The sequence below is a fragment of the Erinaceus europaeus genome, chromosome 16 (assembly GCF_950295315.1).
Source record: "Erinaceus europaeus chromosome 16, mEriEur2.1, whole genome shotgun sequence".
In the NCBI taxonomy this organism is placed as follows: Eukaryota; Metazoa; Chordata; class Mammalia; order Eulipotyphla; family Erinaceidae; genus Erinaceus; species Erinaceus europaeus.
This window is the reverse complement of record NC_080177.1, coordinates 38,323,444-38,345,483: the sequence shown is the minus strand read 5'-3', so window position 1 is coordinate 38,345,483 and position 22,040 is coordinate 38,323,444. Positions and strand designations below refer to the sequence as shown.

Sequence of the window (22,040 nt, the reverse complement as noted above, 5' to 3'; positions counted from 1 at the left end):
TATGTTGCAGTTCATCCTTTTGTTTATCTGAAACTTAGTGGATACTGGTCATTCCCTCAGTTCTGGAGGAGATGGAGAAGCTGGTAAAATCAGACCTGCCTTTGAGGCACTCAAAGCTTCTAAAGGGTTTATTTGCCCTACCCTCAGTGTTGTCCTACCAGGCAAGCTGGTTGGGCTGGTTTTTCTTACAGTTTCCAGGTTTTTAATTTCCAGTCTTGAGTTACGATACTAAAATTACATTATATAGCAGTTACCATGTTTGAACTAAGTCTCAACCAAGAGAAGCCCCTACCTACTCTTCCTAATTCAATTTCCAAATAACTTGGTAACGTGGGAGGGCTTTTGTTTTATTTCTAAAATGAATGAAATGATCAACTCAAGCCAGCGAATCTGTAATTTGCTAAAGGTTGCATTTCTGAAAGTGATATTTTAAATGTTAAAAAGTACTGTTGAAGAATTGATGTTTCTAACACAAGTAATGGCTTTTAGACCTGCCAGAAAGAAAACAAAAACTGATTTCATGCTTAAACTCTGACTTTCTTCAGCCACCCAAATGTGACCTTATTCCAGACTTTGATGTGCCAGCAAGACCGTGTGAGCCCAAATTTAAGTCGTCTGGTGAAGCGGGCTCCTCTCCATTTATTTCTGAGACTCTCAGTATGATGTCCTGGTTTTGTCTGTCACTTTTCACTCCAAACCCCAGTGCTGGCTTAAGCCACAGTCTTCCATGGTCATCTCATCTCATGCTTCCTTCCTCTCCATGCAGATACAGCCTGTTTGAGCTTCATGGTTCTAGCACTTAGGGCTGTTGACTGACAGAGTTAACAGTGAAATCACTGCCAGGACTTAAAACTCAAACTTTGAAGTACCTCGGCCACCCCTGCTGTAAGGGAGAGGATCACCTGCTGACCTAGACCAGCACCTCTTCTGGGATTCATTTCTCCTTTAGCTTCTTGCTCATGCCCTCATCTTCTCCAAGTCCAGAGGCATCCAAAACACAGCAGGGGCTTTCTTACTCGAAGTCAGACATAAATGGTCAGAGTACATTTTCACCAGTGTGCCATATATGTCCAGTTAATTCCCAATGTTACCTTGGTCTTAAACAGTGTTTAAACAGTAAAATAAGTTAATGTAGAATGAATAAAATTTAATTGAAATAATTTAGAGTGCAATTTAAGTTTCTTTATCAATTTGGAAAATTTGAGGCAATGAATATATGGTCACAGGTTATGATTATAGAAGGCCATAAGAAATACTCTGTTATTGGTGTCTACATACATTGCAAAAATTATTAGATTTGATTAAGGGGCCAGTGGCACACCTGGCAACATGCATTTGTTACCATGCTCAAAGACCTGGGTTCAAGCTACCAGTCCCACCTGAGGAGTTGTCTAGGGAAGCTTCATAAGTGGGAAGCAGTGCTGTTGGTATCTATCTCTCAGTTTCCCCTGTAACTATTTCTCTCTGTTATCTGTCAAAAAAGAGAAAGAAAATGGCCACCAGAAGTGGATTTGCTGTGCACGTATTGAGACCCAGCAATAACCCTAGTGGCAAAAAAAAATAAAAATAGATGGGGTGGGGAAAGAGCATAATGGTTATGCAGAAAGACTCTCATCCCTGAGATGTCTGAGTCCCAGATTCAGTCCCCCACATCACCATAAGCCAGAGCTGAACAGTGCTCTGGTTAAAAAAAAAAAAAGAATTAATTGAGTCTAAGTGTAAAAAAGATAAAACTGTGCTCACTTCAGCAGCAAATATACTAAAAAGATAAAACTAACTTAGCTGCCATATGTATCAATTCAATAAGTATCTGAGTTAAGCAACTGCTTGTGCAAAATTTAAATAAGATATTTTATTACCTAAAACAATACATATTATATAGAAATACTTATAGAATATTTGCAGTATTCTCAGTGAATCTTTGACTGTCTTTGATAAATGATCTTCCACGTAAGAAAACATGCTACAAGAAAATATCATTTGAGACAGAGATAGATACCACAGTAGTTATGCAAAGAAACTCTCATGCCTGAGGCTCCAAAGAGGACTAAGGTTCAATTCTCCACACCACCATTAGCCAGAGCTGAGCAGTGCTCTGGCAAAGAAAATGGGGGGGAGGGAGGAAATCAATAACTTAGATGTTATAGTGTAAGAATTAAAAAAATAATAATCAAATTAAATATCCTCCTGCTAGGTTAAGGTAACAGAAAAAATACATGTTTTTCCTAGAAATAACAATTATATCAAGTCTCGAAACTAGTAAAAATTTGGTAATTTGAATTAGAGTTCTGTTTAAATTAAGGTAAAACCAGACTTGTGACTCTTGGTATTCAGAGAATGGCACAGTGATAGGCTTTGACTTAGAGAAATACTGCTTGCATTCAGTTTTCCTGGTGGAGTGCTCTCTCTTAACCACAAACAGAATTGTAGCTAAGTGGTAAAATGAAATTCTAATACATCCTTTTTACCTTTATATTTCTTTTGTAGGCTATCAGCTGCAAAGGTCAACACAGTATATCGTACACTCTGTCAAGAAACCAGACTGTGGTTGTTGAGTACACGCATGATAAAGACACAGATATGTTTCAGGTAATGCCTTCCTTTCTTAACCTTCCTCCCTCTCTCCCTCCCTTCCTCCCTCCCATCCTCTCTCTCTCTCTCTCCTCTCTCTCTCTCTTTCTTCCCTCCTTCCTTCCCTTCCTTTCTTTCCTTCTTTCTTTCTTTGTTTTTTCTTACTGAAAGACCAAGTAGTAAGAGTTTATTGTGCATATAACAACTTTTTCTTTATTGGGGGATTAATGATTTACAGTAGACAGTTAAATACAGTAGTTGGGGAGTCGGGTGGCAGCACAGCGGGTTAAATGTACATGGCGCAAAGCACAAGGAACAGTGTAAGGAAGCAGGTCTGCAGGTGCCTGTCTTTCTCTCCCCATCTCTGTATCCCCTTCTCTCTCAGTTTCTCTCTGTCCTATCCAACAACAACAGCAGTGACAAAAATATTAATAACGACAACAACAAGGGTAAGAACAAGGGCAACAAAATGGGGGAAATGGCCTCCAGGAGCAGTGGATTCATAGGACAGGCACTGAGCCCCAGTGATAACCCTGGAGGCAAAAAAAAATACATTTCTCAGTTTTCTGCATAATACTCTAACTCCCCACCTACATCCCATCCTCCTCCTCCACCACAGAACTTTTTTTTTTTAAACAGGGAGTTTCCACATTCGAATCTGATACAAAGTTCAAAGACATGAGACTATTGGATCACATCACTTCAAATGAGGAAGTTGTTTAAACTTTGCAATCATCAATTATCACAGTGGGAGTTTCCAGACTGTAAGGGATTGGTTAAAAGTGATCATCATACAATTTTTAGGAAGATGATAAAACTTTTTTGATGATTATCAGAGGCATTTACAAAAAATAAATTTTATTTATGTTTATAAAATAAGCAAAATTAAGTTTTGTTTATATGACCTAGTTTTTTCTTTGCTCAGAATAATTCAAATTCTGTTTCCTTTTGCATTTAATTTTAACAATATTTAACCATTCTAATTCATACACCACTAGGCACAGTATTATGAAACAGCCCAATTATGATAGTTACATGGTTCTTTGCATATAAAACCCTTTAGCAGGTTTCATTTAGTTCTAACAATAAATCTGAGACTAAGATTAGCAACTCATCTTTATAGCACAAAGGACATGCAGTTCACAAAGATTAGTTGTTCAGTTGTAACCCAAAAAGGAAAGCCCTAACAGTGACCAAAAAAAAAGGAGTTGATTTAGTAAGATAGATGTTTGGGTTGTTTACCCCAAGACTGTCATTCGCATGGTGCTTTTTCCTCTTGCCCTGTAGCATATTTGAATTTCACAATTAATGCATTTAGTTCTCCAAGTACTATGTATATAGCCACAAAGACAGATAATGAAAATGATCTTCAGGGATAGTAAGCATGTACATAATAAACACTCACATATGTTAGTGAGAGAAAGAAAGAGAGTAATTTGCTCTACAGGGAAATTTTTAGGATTGCAAAGGGATATGTGACTATTATGAGGAACTGCATTTTCTTTTCTCTTTGCATTTCAGTTTCTTAAAATACACACTCTTGAGATGATACGTTACTATAACTGAAGATGGAATATGAAGAACTACTCAGGGTTTTTTTATTGTAATAAAGTATTATGACAAGGAAAGATAGAGTAACACTCGACAGACACAAAAAAAGAACACATACAAATTCTTTTATTTTAATAATTATTTATTACCATCAAGGTTTTCAGTGGTTTTCTATACAAATCCAATGCTCCCAGAGGTCTGTTTTTTCCTACATAGAAGGGATGAGGCACAGAGATAAGGAAAGATACCCCCGGCTCCCCACCTGCAAGGGAGTCGCTTCACAGGCAGTGAAGCAGGTCTGCTTTGTCTCTCTTCCTCTTTATCTCCCCTTCTCTCTAAGTTTCTCTCTGTGTCTATCCAATAACAAATTAAAATAAATAAATAAATGAAATCTTAAAAAAAAAAAAAGGAAAGATACCATAGCAATGCTACACTAATTATGAAGTGTTTTCTTTTCCCCTTTTCTTTTTTTTTTTTTTTTTTAAATTGTTAGGTATTATTAGTTTACAGTAAATACAATTATGGGTACATGTATAAAATATCTCAGTTTTCAATAAAGCACAATCACCACCAGGCCAGTTCTTCCTCCACCATAGTGCACCAGGACCTGAAAACCCCCTAATCCCCTAGAATCCTTACTTCAGTGCAATACACCAAACCCAGTCCAAGTTCTGCTTTATGTTTCCCTTTCGGTTCTTATTCTAAACTTAGCTCTATCAGTGGGATCATCTTATACTCATTCTTCTCTTTCTGGCTTATCACACTTAACATGCTTTCTTCAAACCCCATCCAAGATGAGGTAAAGAAGGTGAATTCACCATTTTTAATAGCTCAGTAGTGTTCCATTGTGTATATATACCACAACTTTCTTGGCCATTCATCTGTTGTTGGACATCTGGGTTGCTTCCAGCTCTTGGCTATTATAAATTGTGCTGCTATGAACATAGGTATACATAGATCTTTTTGGATGGGTGTGTTTGGTTCCTTAGGATGTATCTTCAGGAAGACTGCAGGGTCATAGGGTAGGTCCATTTCTAGCCTTGTTGATTTTAAGACCTGGGAACCTGGAAAAGAATGGTTCAGTAGAGCAGTGGGAAGAACAGTTCAGTTTGAAAAGGTTAAGAAGAAAGTTAAGGAGATGGGTAAGGAAATGAAGCTAGTAATCAATGGCAGGTTCTTCAAAAAATGTTACCATTAAGGGCTTCAGGAAAATGAGACTGTAGCTTGCAGGCAAAGATAAGCAATTGTACAGAAAGGAGACAAGTCTGGAACAGCGCTACTCCAACTGAGTCGCTGTTTATCACACAGAATGAGTTGAAAAAAAACATCAAGAGCCGGCATTTGGAAACTTTATAGCAGTTGGGTATTACTAAAACATCCAAAGAGTTAATCATTTTTCTAAAAACTCATTTTCATTGTCCTTTTTTTTACATTTTATTATTTATTTATTTATTTATTTATTGGATAGAGACAGAGAGAAATTGAGAGGGGTAGGGGAGATAGAGAGGGAAAGAGACAGTTGCTTGCAGCCTTATTTCACCACTAGAAAAGCTTTCACCCTGCAGGTGGGAACCAAGGGCTTGAACCTGGATTCTGTGCTTAACCAGGTATGCCACTGCCTGGCCCCCATTGCATTTTTTTTTAAGTATCAGTGACTAGTTGAAATTAAAAAAAAAAGTCCATACCACAGAGTCAGAGAATTTGAGAGCTTATGGCATAATCTAATCTGAAAAGAGAGATGACTTGGGAAAGACAGGTTGTGGGGGGCAGCATCAGGAATAAAATCTTTGGGAAAGGCAGGGTGTTTGGGATCTCAAGCTTTACTGGAGAAACTTCTCTTGGATAAGAGCAGAAACTTTTTTTTTTCCATAAGAGGGAAGTTAGAAAAAAGATTATAAGTGCAGGACAATGGATAGAACAGTGCAAGAAAGGTGAAGAAGGCCCTTCCATATATTTCAGTAACATATGACCTATAGTGATTGTAACTAAGGCCTCAAGCAAATCAAGGCTCTTCATTATTTCTAATTTTTTAAATATTTGTTTATTCCCTTTTGTTGCCCTTATAGTTATTGTTTTTGTTGTTATTGATGTCTTTGTTGTTGGATAGGACAGAGAAAAATGAGAGAGGAGGGGGAGAGAAAGATAGACACCTTCAGACCTGCGTCACCGCTTGTGAATCAACTCCCCTGCAGGTGAGGAGTCAGGGACTGGAAACGGGATCCTTACACCGGTCCTTGTGCTTTGCGCACCTACACTTAACCCACTGCGCTACCTCCTGACTCCCTACTTATAAATTTTAAAGTGCCAGATGATGCTGAATGTATGACAGTAGGAGGGAGTAAAATTTTCCCTACAAGACTCTCTTGACTATAGCAGTAGGTGAGCATCAGATGAAAATCTGAAATACCTTGGTTTACCTACATGGTTGAATTTAAACAATTTAAAGTTGACCTAATAGTTAAAAAAATAAAAGACAAACTCCCAAATTTCCAAGTTAGGTACATTTTCTGTAGGATTGAAATTTTTTTTTCCTAGCAAAAGCAACAAAATAACTTGTGTCCCAAATTAAAAATTATACTAGCACTCTACAGGTTACATTTAAGTGGAAATGAACTGGTTGGTAAACAAATTTTATGACCAGTCAAATAAGTATCATGATTTCAGTTAACTGATCCTGGCAGTATGTTCCAGTTGGAATGAAATGTCATGTTTTATAGTCAACTTCAGTAATTCATCAAGACACTAATTTATCATGATGGGATCTCTGTAGCCAAGAAGCACTTCAGTGACATTGTTTTAGACTGTGATTTTAGTTTAAGCATATATAGGTGGGGATTTGATAGATTAATTGGTGAATCTGGGAATATTATTACCATCTATTGGGTTGTCAGAAAAGAACAGCACAGAAAAATACAGCAGGACTTTTCTGACAGTCCAGTTCTTATATGGAAAGAAAACTGGCTCTACCAGATCCCTAAAATAGCTACCAAATCATATCAAATAGGAACATTCTACTTCTAGTTATCAGGGAATACTTGTTTTAGCGCTTGAAAAAGTGTTTTGCCCCCTTCCATGAGGTTGCCAGTAATAAGATTGAGACTGTGATTGGGAGCTCTTAAGTTTTGTGGAGTAGCCCAGCACTTCCGTAGCTTCTGCTTCAGTCCTAAGCTTCTTGGAAATCACTGCAGGTGTGCTCCTGAGTTTGAAGTAGCCTTTATTTTTTTTTTGTATACTATCCTATATTTATAAGATATTTTTACAATGTTATTTTTCTAATCTTTTTAAAGCAAAATAAGTTAAAGAAAAAGACAATTATGGCACAATACCAAACTTATGTAGGATTTTTTTTTTAATCTATCTTAAAGACTAGAACACTATTTACTAAGACCTGGGTGTGAGGATATTGACAGATACTGATCAAAGGGTACCAGTTTCCAGCTAAGTTCTGAGAACGTTATGATTACCATGATGATTATAGTTAGTAATACTAAATTATACACTTGAAAGTAGCTAAGAGCTATTTTTTTAAAGGCTTAAAAATAACTTGAAGCGGGGATCGGGCGGTGGTGCAGTGGGTTAAGCGCATGTGGCGCAAAGCACAAGGACCAGCATAAGGATCCCGGTTCGAGCCCCCAGCTCCCCACCTGCAGGGGAGTCGCTTCACAGGCGGTGAAGCAGGTCTGCAGGTGTCTATCTTTCTCTCCCCCTCTCTGTCTTCCCCTCCTCTCTCCATTTCTCTCTGTCCTATCCAACAACGAGAACAACATCAACAATGGCAATAATAATAGCCACAAGGAGGCTACAACAACAAGGGCAACAAAAAGGGGAAAAAATGGCCTCCAGGAGCGGTGGATTCATGGTGCAGGCACCGAGCCCAGCAATGACCCTGGAGGAAAAAAAAAAAAAAAGAGTAAAAAATAAATAAATAACTTGAAGCTGGAGCCAGAAGATAGCTCAACCAGTAGAGCACACACCTGATCATGTACAAGAACGCGAGTTCAAGCCCCTGACCACTACATGGGAGCATCATGCAAAGGGGAAGAAGCTTCGTGAACATTGCAGCTGTGCTGTGGCCTCTGTCCTCTCCTTCTCTTGCTTCCCCCACCCCCACCCCTTCTCACCCTATACTGTAGTGGGAGTACTACTACAACACAATCTGCCAGAAGTGATGGAATCTTGTTAGGAACAAAGCTTCAGTGAAAACCCCCAGTGGTGAAAACAAATAAAAATTGAAGCAGTCTGAATCAGTCACTAGAACTTCTGAATTATTCACCCAGCTTTTAAATGAATCTAGCAAAGGGACACTGCTGCAACTTTAGAAACATGAACTATATGATATGATTTTATAACATCTCTAATTTAGATTTTATGTTCCTTTTTTTTTTTTTTTAGCAAGTTGTATGTTTTCTAAACCTGAAATGCAAACACTCAGGCTATATACATCTATTTAAGTTGATGAGTTTCGGTGAACCAAGTGGTTTATTTTATTCCAGACACATTTCAGACACAAGAAATTAAGGGTTATAAAAAAAGAGAGAAAATAGAGGTCTGCTGCCTGCTCCTTTTACAGAGATAATCTATGCATCAGAGTGTCTGTGAGATTTACAAAAGAAATTTAATGATACTGTTCCAGGAAGCACACAGAGGAAAATAACACAAGATGTCTATTTTTCACTTGTATTCATTTGAATAAAAAGTGTATCCCTTCAGTTATATTTTAGATAGGATTCTGAGATCAGGATATAGATATAGATCACTGGGGAATTGTCTTTTGGGGTGGCCTTATACTTACACATCTGGGGGCTCTGTATAGTCCTCTCACTGGCAGTTTCTGAATCAGAATTACTACTGTTATAGGAGAACATTAATATAGTTAATAATAAATTATCCATAGACATATAAATGATTTTCAGAAGTCTATGGCATATATGACATTTACTTTTTTTTTTACTTATTCATAGAACATTATTAGTAAACATTTTTCTATTCTGTCACCACGACTTCTTTATTTTTAATATATACTTAAAGACTGCTCTTCCTAGTTCACAGGACAGAGCATTACTTTTCTCATTTGAATTTACAGAATATGAAAAACTTCAATAAATAGAACCAAAGATCTTGATAATGAAATGTATTCTTTCTGATGGCATTTAAATTTACCATGGAAAGTAAGTCAGTATGATATTATTCATATTTTTTTAGACTTGCCGAAGGTTTTTGGAAAATCAGCTTTGAAATGCTGACTTTTTTCTTTTTAAAAAAATTTTGTAGGTGGGGGTAGATAGCATAATGGTTTTGCAAAGAGACTCTCATGCCTGAGGCTCCGCGGTTCTAGGTTCAACCCCTCAAACTACCATAAACCAGAGCTGAGCAGTGCTCTGGTTAAAAAAAAAAAAGTAAATAAATAATTATAAGTGATTTAATAATGATAAAACTGTAATATTACAAGGGCATAGTTCTGTACTGCAACACCACCTTTATGCCCCCAGTAATAACCAGCATAGTTTTCTCAAAGTCTCAGACAGGTTGGCAACTTTTTTCCTTTCTTTTTTTTTAATATATATTTATTTCATTTTAGTGAGATAGATACTTTTCTTGCTCTGTGCTGTGAGTCACTGATAGATTTACTTAGTGGCAGGGGTGGGGGGAGACATTCCCTGGAACTGGGTGAGAATTCTTTTGTTTATTGACTTCCTTTTTAAAAAAAGCTTGCCTATTTTCTTTTCTCTGAGAAATAGGAAGAAAAACAAAGGAAGGATTTGCTGCAAGAATAAAGTTTCTTCCTGAGCTCAGAGATAAAATTTGTTTGGGGCAGTGCAAAATGTAGAATGTTTTCTCCAGAATAGAAAATTCAGCCTCTTTCAAATATGTGAAATCTGCTGGTTGGTTACTGTAATGTGCCCCTTATTATAAAAAAGAAAAGCTGAGCTAGTTAAACAAGAAGAGGACTAGAACTAAAATGCTTTTATTAAATTTTGGTCTTTGGGACAGAGAGAATGTCTAAGACATCCTGAGTCACTCTGTCCATATGAACAACAATACAGTAACGTGAGCATTTCAGTTGAGTCATGATCTTGTTTGGTTTGTTTAGGTGGGCAGATCCACAGAAAGTCCTATTGACTTCGTTGTGACAGACACAATCTCAGGCAGTCAGAACAATGACGAAGCCCAGATCACACAAAGCACCATCTCCAGGTTTGCCTGCAGGATTGTCTGTGACAGGAATGAACCTTACACAGCACGGATATTTGCAGCTGGATTTGACTCTTCCAAAAACATATTTCTCGGCGTAAGTACTATTTATAAGTACACTGTTTGGAGAAAACCTCATTATCATGTGTAAGATTCAGTTTTGCCCCGTCCACCCCCAGTAGCTTAATATGCTGCCTCTCACTAGATTCTTGAGATTTTAGCTTTCAGGTAGCTAGTTTGACAAGCTTTTACCCAAAAATGTTGACATTTTTAGTATAAATGAGTCACTCCTTACTATATATTATAAAAAAGAGTCACTCCTTACTATATATTATAACATGTACAGTGATTCCATTCAGAACACATAATGCACTTCTTTGTTGCTTAATGGCAAAAAAATGCTATGAAGCATTTGGTAACAATAGCACTGTGTGATGTCATAGAGGTGGAATGGCACAAGCCAAGAAATAAGGGAACTACCATCATACCCACTTTCCATCATGGACTGAAACATTAAGTAACACATGACTATATTAACTGCATATATTGTATAAATAGTAGAATTAATGGGATGGGGGTACTTCAAAAGGAAAACCATATGGTCAAATGTAGACAATCAGTGCACAAAGGAAAATGGTAGTTACTTATTCCAAAACGAAATATTATTGCACATTTTCTGTGTTGCCTGTTGGGTCTTACAGAAAACAAAAGTGATTAAAAGTCTTAGCCGCCTTTAGGTCCACGTTCATGAAACCCAAAAATTTTGTAAATATCTAGTGTTAATAGAGTTCGCTTTCTGAGTCAGGATATTATTGCATGGGGGGAAAAAATAAACACTCAAGAGTGGTCAGTATTTTTTTAAATGTCGTATCACACCTCACAAGAAAAGCACCAAGGGAGTCCCTCTCCAGGGTTGATGAATTTTTGCATTCCTCTGGTGCAGTGAGCCAGGTTCTTTCTGTCCTGCCTGTGCCTTCCTGTACAACATTGATTTCCTCAGGCAAAGTCTTCTAATTGATGGCTCCATACTTCCACACATCCACCCACAAAATGACAGCTTCCGGCCAAAGAAGTAGTAAAAGATAACATTTCTTCTTCATCTTTTTTTATAGTTACATATTTATTTTATATTTTCTTCCTTTCTTTTTCTTTAAAAAAATTTTTATTATCTTTATCTATTGGCCAGAGACAGCCAGAAGTTGAGAGGGAAGAGGGAGATAGAAGGAGAGAGACACCTGCAGTCCTGCTTCACAACTCATGAAGCTTTCCCCCGGAAAGTGGGGACCAGGGGCTTGAACCATATACATGCATTTAACCAGGTGTGCCACTACCTGGCGCCCCCCTTTCTTTCTTTTTTTTTTTTTTTTTGCCATTAGGGTTATTTCTGGGCCTCAATGCCTACAAAGTGAATCCATGACTCCTGGTAGCCATTGTTCCCTTTCCTTTCTTTTCTTTCTTTCATTCTTTTTTTTTTTTTTAATGATAGAGAAAGAGAGAAATGAGAGAGGAGATACCTACAGCCTGCTCCACCACTGGTAAAACTTACTCCCTACAGGTGAGGTTCAAGAGCTTAAACCTTGGTCCTCTGGCATGGTAATGTGTGTTCTTTACTGGTTGTGCCATTGCCCAACCCCTCTTACTTCTTTTTAGAGCAAAGTCTTCTCATTGATCACATTTCCACCCACCCACGAAATTATAGGTTCCAACCAAAAACAAATGTATAAGCTGCTTGTGCTTTCCACCTCTGAGGATATCAACAGGGATTAATGTGAAAATATAGCAACTGCAACCCACTAGCTTGATTTTGTATGTTTATTAGATAAGCTTTTTTTTCTTTAAATAAAAAGCACTTTTTTAAAAATCATCTTTATTTATTGGGTAGAAACAGCCATAAATCAAGAGGGTAGGGAGAGAGATACCTGCAGCCCTGCTTTACTACTCGCAAAGCTTTCCCCCTGCAGGTGGGGTAAAAAGCACATTTTAAATGTGTATTGTTGGGGTTAGAGGGTGAGATAAAGTCAGAGAGAAAGAAAAGGAGAGATAGTTGCAAATTACACCACTGCTCCTGAAGCTTCCCCCCAGCAGGTTGGGGCCCAGGACTTGAATATGGGTTCTTAAGCATGATGTTGTGAGCACTCTACCAGGTGTGCCACCACCCTGCCCTGCCCCTGTTTTTCGATATTCTTTTCTCTCCATTGCTACTCTGTACACTTCGCAGGGTGTGGATGCACACAAAGCATATTTGGATAGTAGGATAAAAGGGCTTCACAAATAGAGCTAAAGGACACAGACTAGATTTGTGGAATCCCCTGAGAGGTTTAAAGTAAATCTCTTAGGTCAAGATATAAGACTCTTGTTTAATTGTTTTAAGTTCCTGAGGATGAATGTAATGTGTATCTAGTGATAAGTCATTCATCTTTTTTAACCACTTCTTTCCTTTTGTTGGGTAGTTGCATATGTTGTTCTGATTATCAGCTTTAAGTAGGGGAAATGAAAAGTCATCCCTTTGCACTCCCCTGCCCCTCCCACTGTTTTAGAGATTCTGGTATCCCTTCACTGTGAAAATATTCTTAGCTTGTCTTTTCTGCTCCATGCTCTCCAGGAAAAGGCAGCAAAATGGAAAAACCCTGATGGCCACATGGATGGACTCACCACAAATGGAGTCCTGGTGATGCATCCAAGAGGTGGTTTTACTGAGGAGTCCCAACCTGGGGTCTGGCGTGAGATCTCTGTCTGTGGAGATGTGTACACCTTGCGAGAAACCAGGTCGGCTCAACAAAGGGGAAAGCTGGTGAGTGGACTTCACCCTAAAAAAATGCACCGTGCTACAGACACTAGCTGGAGGACCATCAACACACATCCCCAAACTCCTAACTTTGTACAGTTTCAAGTGCTGTGTACTGTTTCCTTGGAGACTGAAAAGTCTCTAAGCCCTGAAAGTTAGAGGGAAACGACCTTATTTCCTTTAGTGATTAAGCTTTGGCCACTGAAGAGGAAATTTGTCTTTTGTTTCTTACTACCTTATGAGCAAAGTATTCTGTAATGTATTTACTAGACTTTCTGGAACCATGAAGTTACTGAAGTAACTTTTTTTTTCCTTCCAGTATATAAAAAGAAGTTAAAATATAACTTCCTACATAATTCAGCAAAGTCAGAGTTATAGATTTTTACTTGAAGTAATTCACATAGTGCATTGACTTGGCATGTTAATATATTCCTGTAAATATTACTTATTAAAATGTTTAAAGCAGGTGTATGTTTTTGTTGTTGTTGTTGTTTGTTTGTTTGTTTGTTTGTTTTGGTCACAGGCTTCACCACTCCAGGCTGTTTTTCAGATAGATCAAGGTGGGGTGGTGGGGTAAGGGCTGGGAAACCCCAGCTCCAAAAGTTCTTCATTGAGGTGTTGGACAGACTTGAATGCATGCCAAAGCAGTGTAATATCCAAGTGAGTTATTTTGCCAGCCCTAAAAGGATTTTTCTTTTATTCTATTTAAAAAAAAAAAAAAAACCTTTTTTTCTATGAAGAGTAATAGTAATATCAAAATGAGAAATTCTGGGTTTCTTATCTTACCAACTTTGTGGCAGACTGCCAAAGATTCTTAGTAAACTTTCTCCTCATTGGATACTTTTAATGATTTGTTAGGTAAAAGAGAAACAGATGTGTGTTTCCAAACTTCTATAGAAGAACATAGAGGGAATAGAAGACCTAGCATTTTTTTTCCAGGAAAAAAAATGACCTCTGGATAGTCTAAGATGGAGGACAGGTTGGGGAGGGGGCTGTTTTACTAGCCTGGTTTGCTGTTCTCTACTGAATATTTGCTTAAAATGGAATTGTTCTTTTTTAAAAGCTGATTTTTTTTTATTCCTGTGCTATGTCATTGTTTAATTACAAGTACAGCTTCTGTGTTTTACAATAAAGCCCTATCTAAGAGCATCATGGCTGAGTAAATATGAGAAGCATTTTCTAAGAGGAGCCAAGCTAATTCAGTAAACATTGTTTAAACACGTTTCAAGAGACTGTAGATAAAGAAGAGCACTACTGTGAATGCAGTTTGTTTAAATAACTTTTTAACTTTTGATCATCAAATAATTTTACACAAAAGTGATGAAGGTTGGCCCAACTGGATAGTAATCATTGTAACCACAACAATAAGATACAAATGGCTGCTGGATTTAGGTGCTGTGGTGACATTTAGAGACAAACATGAGGAAGGTGTGGCCCAGAGAAGCTAATGGTGCCATGGGGAAGTAGTAGCAGATGGAATTGAATTCTGGCCTCCCTGGAAGTCTGGACTCAGTACTCTTGTGGGGAACTAAACCTACTGTCACCCAAGATGGCTTACACCAGAGCATCACAGAGGGTGGGTGTGACACAGAGGGTACATTACAAGATGAATTGCTTGCCCATTCTGTTTTTTTATACAGTGCCCCACCTCAGGTCACTTCATGTGCTAACAAGTGTTTAACTCCAGAAATTGTTTGTCCCCTCTTATCCTATGGTCTTATCAGTTTTTACATTTTATAAATAGATAAATTTAAAAAAAAGAAAAAGAATTGTTTGTATTCCTAGTTGATATTAAATATGGGCAAATTTTAAGTTTGGTTCCTTAAGTGACCTTTAGACCTACCTGTACATGGTCATCATGTACTGCATGATAGTGTACAGTCGACATGGCTAACAATAAAAGTTCCAGGTCTGTCTGAATAATCTTGGGTTTATGGGAGACCTTGTGGGGAATAAAGGTCTCAGCCTCCCTGTAATCCCATCTTCTTAAAATAGAGAACACTTTGTCTCTAAGATTAAAAAACAAAACAAGGGAGCCGGATGGTGGCACAGCGGGTTAAGTGCACATGGCGCAAAGCGCAAAGACCGGCATAAGGATCCTGGTTCAAGCCACTGGCTCCCCACCTGCAGGGGGTTCACTTCACAGGCGGTGAAGCAGGTCTGCAGGTGTCTATCTTTCTCTCCCCCTCTCTGTCTTCCCCTTCTCTTTCGATTTTTCTCTGTCTTATCCAACAACGACGGCAACAATAATAACAAGAGCGATAAACAACAAGGGCAACAAAAGGGAAAAATTAGCCTCCAGGAGCAGCGGATTCCTAGTGCAGGCACCAAGCCCCAGTGATAACCCTGGAGGCAAAAAACAAACAAACAAACAAAAAAACTACTAATTCTCTGGGCTTCTGTTTAAGCTTCTAAGTCCATGGTCCTGTTTTTGCTATTGGAAGCATTTGATATTGTGGAGATGAGATCAGTGATTGGTGCCAGGATCCCAGAGCAGCCCCCAACACCCACCCCTCTTTCTCTCCTCCTTCCCCAGAGTCTCTTGCTTTGGTGCAATACACCAAACTAGTCCAAAACTTCACCTAAAATAAGTAAGCAAATTGACCTCATTTAGTTTTACATAAAGCCAATATAGTACAATGAAATGCCTGAAAAGTCTACTCGGGTGATGTTATAAATGAATGTCACCATATGCAGTCTATTAACTAGGTATATGAGTAGGGTACAATTCTGTCTATTGATTTATTTATCAGGGAATTAAGTTTCTGAAATTTTTTTTTCTCCACACATTTTGATTAACAATAAGGACTAAGTACAAAATGCCAAGCCTCCATCATTTGCTATACTGATGTGAAACCCTGGTGAGCTTTTGTTAAAAAAAAACAAACTAGTCTACTGATTTAGTTATATGCTGAGCTTGATATTCAGACAAAACTTGCCAGACTACATGCACACTGAGGACAGGAAGCAACTATATGCAACATATTTTGGACTTCTATTAGATGAATTGTTCCCTTATATTGTCCATTAAGTTCCGGATGAATAGGTCTGCTGTCAGCCCCCTCTCTCTCTAAAAAAAAAAATAAAAATTAAAAAAATAATAATAAAACCTGAATCCTTGCCTCTACGCAGTAGTACTGCCTCCTATATACTCTGTTCTAGAAGAAAGTTATAATTTTGTTCTCAGCAACAACACACAGAAAGAGTAGTTAGAATAGACAAGTGTTTCAGCAGCCACACTGCAGGTTACCAGTTCCAGAGTTAGACCCTAAGTCCAAGTTCTACCACTTAGTAGCTCTGCAGTCTTGCAACAGGAACTTGACCTCTCAGTGCCTGGATCAAATGTACTTATTTAGAGTAATGCTAGTGTGTGTGTCACAGCATTGTTGTGAGAACTCAGTCAGAACTGGGGAGGGCTTGTACACAGAAACCGTATACAACTGGGTAGCTGCTATGGTAGCTGAGCAGGTTCGAGGGGATGTGATAGTGAGTAGGATGTCCAGGACTTCTCAGATTGTGTGGTCAGGAGAAGGCAGTGAATCGTCAGAATATTGTGTGATGAATACAGCTAGAAAATATTGCAAGGTTCAAGAATCCTTCAGAGAAACATTTCTCCTAGATGTGCAAAGTGTATGGAAAATAAAGACCATGAACTCAATTTATGGTAACCTGTCATTAAAAAAAAAAATTTTTATTGTCTTTATTTATTTATTGGATAGAGACAGCCAGAAAGAGGGAAGGGTTGATAGGGAGAGAGACAGTGGTCCAGGAGGTGGCGCAGTGGGGAAAGCATTGGACTCTCAAGCATGAGATCCTGAGTTCAATCCCTGGCACCACATGTATCAGAGTGATGTCTGGTTCTTTCTCTCTCCTATATTTCTCATTAATAAATAAATAAAATCTTTTTAAAAAGGGAGAAAGACAGACAATTGCAGCCCTGCTTCACCACTTGTAAAACTTTCCCCCTGCTGGTGGGGACTGGGGGGCTTGAACCTGGGTCCTTGCATATTATAACATGTGCACTCAACCAGGTGCGCCACCTGTCATTTTTATACAAGAACTTCCCTGCAAAAAAAGAAAGGAGATTGTTCAACATGTTGGTCACCACCAACCCTGTTTCTTTTTTTTCATCCTTTCCTTCCTTCTCTTTCTCTGCTTCCTTCTTACCCCCTACTTGCCCATTTTTTCTCTCTTTCTTCTTCTTTTCTCTTTTTTCTTTCTCTCTCCTTCCCTTTTCATCCCCTATTCTTCCCTCTCTTTTTCCTTTTCTTTCTTTTCTTTTTTCCTCATTCATTCATTCATTCATTTATTCATTCATTCATTCATTCATTACCAGAGCACTGTTCAACTCTGACTTATGGTGGTACAGACTCTGAGATCTGAGATCTTTCATGCCTTGAACATGAAAGTCTTCTTGCATAAACATTATGCTATCTGCTCAACCCATAAAATTTGTTTATTTTATTTTATTTTATTTGTTTACTGGATAGTGACAGAGAGAAATTGAGAGTCGTGGGGGCGACAGAGAGGGATAGAGAGAGAGAGAGAGAGACAGAGAGACACCTGCAGCCCTGCTTCACCACTCATGAAGCTATCCCACTGCAGGTGGGGACCAGGGGCTTAAACCCAGGTCCTTGCGCTCTGTAATGTGTGTGCTTAACCAGATGCGGCACTGCCTGGCCTGAAATTTTGTTTTTTTGAACACAGCTCAGCTCTGGTAGTGGGGAGGGAAATTCAGCCTGAGACCTTTGGTCTCAGGCATGAGTCTTTTTGCATAGCCATTATGTTGTCTTCCAGATTCCAACCTCAGAATGCAGCTAAAAGTTGAGATGGGACCTCCTCCCTGAGGTCAGCAGCAGGGGGGAAGAGATACTCAATGGGGCAGCAGCATGCCAGGGTTCATAAAAGGGTGGGCATGGTGTCTGTCCTACACAGAAATATCATTCTGTTTAACTTGAACCTTTTCTGACTACTCCTGATTGATAATTTATTAGAGTGGATGCTTTGTCTCTTATTAAAGAAAAGCTTTCAGGACAGAGTAACATCCCAGTGAGACCTGAATGATGAGAGGAGTTTGCTAGACCCAGGACTGTACCTGGAGTGGGCCACCCTGGGATGGGAAATTGAGGTGCTGCTTGAGGGCAAGCTTCCTTAGTGCATAAGCACCTATTCAGTGCACTGCCCTGTGTGCAGCCCTCAAGTATTTGCAGGGTGAATGACCTTTCAGCTTTAGCTGACATTAAGAAATCCAACCTTCTGCAGTAGAATTCAGGACTTGACAAGTATGAAGGCCCAGGTCCTATCCCTGGCACCACCTTCCATTAAAAAATAATAATAATAATAAATAATCTTTCTTTTTTAAGAAGCTTGGGCCTCATCTACTGCAGAGCTCGCAAAGTCCTTTGAGGCAAAGAACAATAGTTTTTCTCTGTTCCAGCCTTGATGGGGTGAGCAGCTGGTTCAGTCCTCAGCCTCTCTGTCAGTCTAAGGACCTGCCTGGTCTCATTTACTCCTAGGCTTTCTTCTAGATGCACGTAGATCCCAATTGTACTTCCGCAAGCTGTAGTCAGTGTCCCTTCTGTGTATTACCACTGCAGAAACTCAACATAGCCCTCCAATTCAGCACTCTATAAACTGTAAACTGAATTTATGATCTTCTCCCAAATTTGCCATCCGTTACCCTCCCTTCCCCTGCACTTGGAAAAACTTGTTTTCTGTAGATAGTCATGCCAGACATGTAAAAGATTTTAATAATGTTTTTAAAATTTTTATTTATTTATTGGATTCTTCCTAAGCTCAGGAGTTAAGGGCTGTTGAGCCTGAATCTTCAGCATTCAGTATGTGTGCCTCTTGGCTTTGTTTGAGCTGCTCTTTGCCTGGAGGGAGAACCCCACCATCTCCTATACCCATCAAATCAACTCTCCACCCTTCAGGAAGTGACCTTTTGGAAAGGCTGAGCTGTTCTTTCATAGCTGCCTTGAACTCCCCAGGGACTCCCTTTGGGCATGTGAGGTGGACTAACCTCTCCAGCTGAGGTCTCTTATCCAGCCCATCACCCTGACTCCACCTGGCCCTGCTTCCCTGTTGGCTGAACCTTGTAGAACTCTGTGTTGTTTTCTCAACACACATGCTGTTTGACCTTTCCACACACCTGCCTGCTGTCATCTGTCCCACCCACTGACTACTGACAACAGCAGATCTCTAGGAAAATCTTTTAAAAACCATTTCTCAGGGCTGGGGAAATATCACAACAGTCTATGTAATAAACTTTCATGCCTGAGGCTCTGAAGTCTCAAGTTGTGTTTCCAGTACTACCATAAAAGCCAAGCTGAACTGTTCTGGTTAAAAGAATGTTAAAGATAAAATTAAAAACATATCTTGGACTGGCAAAATAGCTTGCTTGGATAATGTGTTAGTTTGCCGAGTATGCGACCCAGGTTCTCATACTTGAATGAAGCTTCAGTGCTGTGGTCTTTTTCTGTGTCTCTGTCTCTTTTAATTAAGTAATTAATCAGTCAATTAATTAGTTATTAGCTTATTAGTTAAACAGGTTAGACCTATCATTGTCACAGTAAATAAGAGCAAACATTTACACAGAGATTTCTTCATAGCAGTGATTGTTCTAAGAACTCTGTTGTTAACATAGAGAGTCCTCATTTTATAAAAGAGGAAGCTGAATCACATGAACTTTAAAGCAGCTTCCCAAGGTCACAAAAATAGAGAGCAAAAGCACCAAGATCCCAGCCCATCAGAATTCCATGTGGAGAGTTGGGCAGTAGCACAACGGGTTAAGCACACGTGGCGCAAAGCGCAAAGACCATTGTAAGGATCCTGGTTCGAGCCCCCGGCTACCCACCTGCAGGAGATTCACTTCACAAGTGGTGAAGCAGGTCTGCAAGTGTCTTTCTCTCCCCCTTCTGTCTGCCTCTCCTCTCTCCATTTCTCTCTGTCCTATCCAACAACAATGACAATAGTAACTACAACAGTAAACCAACAGGGACAACAAAAGGGAATAAATAAATAAACATTTAAAAAAATTTTTTTAAAGAATTCCATGTGACACTTTGATCACTATATTGTCTTTTGCTGACTTCTGCTTCTGCCATGTCTTTCTTCGATACTAAAGACACATCTCTTCAGGATGAAGAGAGGCCTTACTGGTCTTTGCGTCCTCTGGGCTTGGAGCACATGACGCACAGGGAAGCAGCAGTCAAATTCCTACTGACCATGTCTACCTGGGCTTTCTGTCAGCTTTTGAACAGTCTGGGAAGCAGTTGGTGCAAAGCATAGCTATCTTTGTCACAGCACAGTTTCCAAACATTAGTCTAAGAACTCTCTGATAAGTTAGTGAATCGCCTGATCTACATTTTACAGAAAAGAAAACTAAAACACGAGGTGCTTAAGTCACTACCCAAGGGAATACCCATTGGGAATGCTGGAGAAAGCTAAAAAGTGCCAAGAATCCTGTGGACCCTGTACTAATTGTCACAGGGCCCCACAAGGGTCTTATGGATTGATCTGATCAAAATAAGTGTATCTTTACTGGATGGAGTGATAGACATCCCAAGTGTCTTGTCAACTTAAGGAAAAAATTAAAATCTGAGGCAGTGTGTAGCTCACTGAAGCAAGTGCAATACTCATGTAAAGCTCGGTATGTTATTCCTGGGGCTTTTCAAATATGGTATGTATGTTATTACTCCCTGTGTTCAAATGAGGAAACTGAGGCTTCTGGAAGATAAGCTAACCCCCCACCCCTCCTTCCTATTTTTAGTGGCGTGAACTGCCTTTTTATATTTACTTCTAAGATGATATTTGTGTTTTTCTGTTTGAAAGAAAAGAATGCTAGAACAACTTGTTGAACTTTGCATTTAAAAAAAATTGTTCAATTTGTTGTAGGTGGAAAGTGAGACCAACATCCTCCAGGATGGCTCCCTCATTGACCTGTGTGGGGCCACTCTTCTCTGGAGAACAGCAGATGGCCTTTTTCATGCCCCAACTCAGAAGCACATAGAAGCTCTCCGGCAGGAAATCAATGCTGCCCGACCCCAGTGCCCTGTGGGGCTCAACACCTTGGCCTTCCCCAGCATCAACAGGAAAGAGGTAGTGGAGGAAAAGCAGCCTTGGGCATATCTCAGCTGCGGCCACGTACATGGGTACCATAACTGGGGCCATCGAAGCGACACAGAGGCCAATGAGAGGGAGTGTCCCATGTGCAGGACTGTGGGCCCCTACGTACCTCTCTGGCTTGGCTGTGAGGCAGGATTTTATGTAGACGCAGGACCACCAACTCATGCTTTCACCCCCTGTGGACACGTCTGCTCAGAGAAGTCTGCAAAATACTGGTCTCAGATCCCACTGCCTCACGGAACTCACGCATTTCATGCCGCCTGCCCTTTCTGTGCCACGCAGCTGGTTGGGGAACAGAACTGCATCAAATTAATTTTCCAAGGTCCAGTTGACTGATACCCCCCGACAGCATCTTTATTAAAAAGTTACTGTGAAAATTTTGCCACTAACTCTAGATTTTACCTTTTTTTTTAAACAATACTGTTTAATAAGGGGAGGGGCGGGGCCTGTGGTTGAGGTAAAAAGAGGGTACATACTGATGAAACATGCCAGGAACTTAACAGATATCTGCAGTGTGTTGCATGCTCAGAACAGCAGCATTATCATTGAAGTCTGTGTTAGTAAACCATGCTATCCTCTTTTAATAATTGGATTTGAAACATCATGCTATGTTTTAACCTTGGATCTCTGCGGTCTCTAAGCAGGTCTTTTCATTTCTAAACACAGACAAGACTTTAAATCATATTTTACAAATGTAGGAGAAATGTATTCAAAAGTTGTTGGCTCGTACATCCTATCTTGCAGGCTGCAGAGGGTAGATAATAACTGACAGATAGGCAGTATCTGGAAGTACTTGGCACAGACAAGAATCTGA

General features: G+C 39.4%; 1 protein-coding gene across 2 annotated transcripts in view; it reads left to right on the top strand.

The window, feature by feature from the left end:
* Positions 1–21,635, top strand: part of PELI2 (pellino E3 ubiquitin protein ligase family member 2) — a 204,352-nt gene extending 182,717 nt beyond the window's left edge. For both annotated transcript variants that reach the window (XM_007533119.2, XM_060174925.1), the window contains 4 exons: positions 2,488–2,589; positions 10,214–10,411; positions 12,917–13,105; positions 20,996–21,635. In XM_007533119.2, the coding sequence (XP_007533181.2) occupies positions 2,488–2,589; positions 10,214–10,411; positions 12,917–13,105; positions 20,996–21,562 (1,056 nt within the window). In that variant the 3' untranslated portion in view covers positions 21,563–21,635. The remainder of the gene's footprint in view (positions 1–2,487; positions 2,590–10,213; positions 10,412–12,916; positions 13,106–20,995) is intronic.
* Positions 21,636–22,040: the final 405 nt, after the last annotated feature.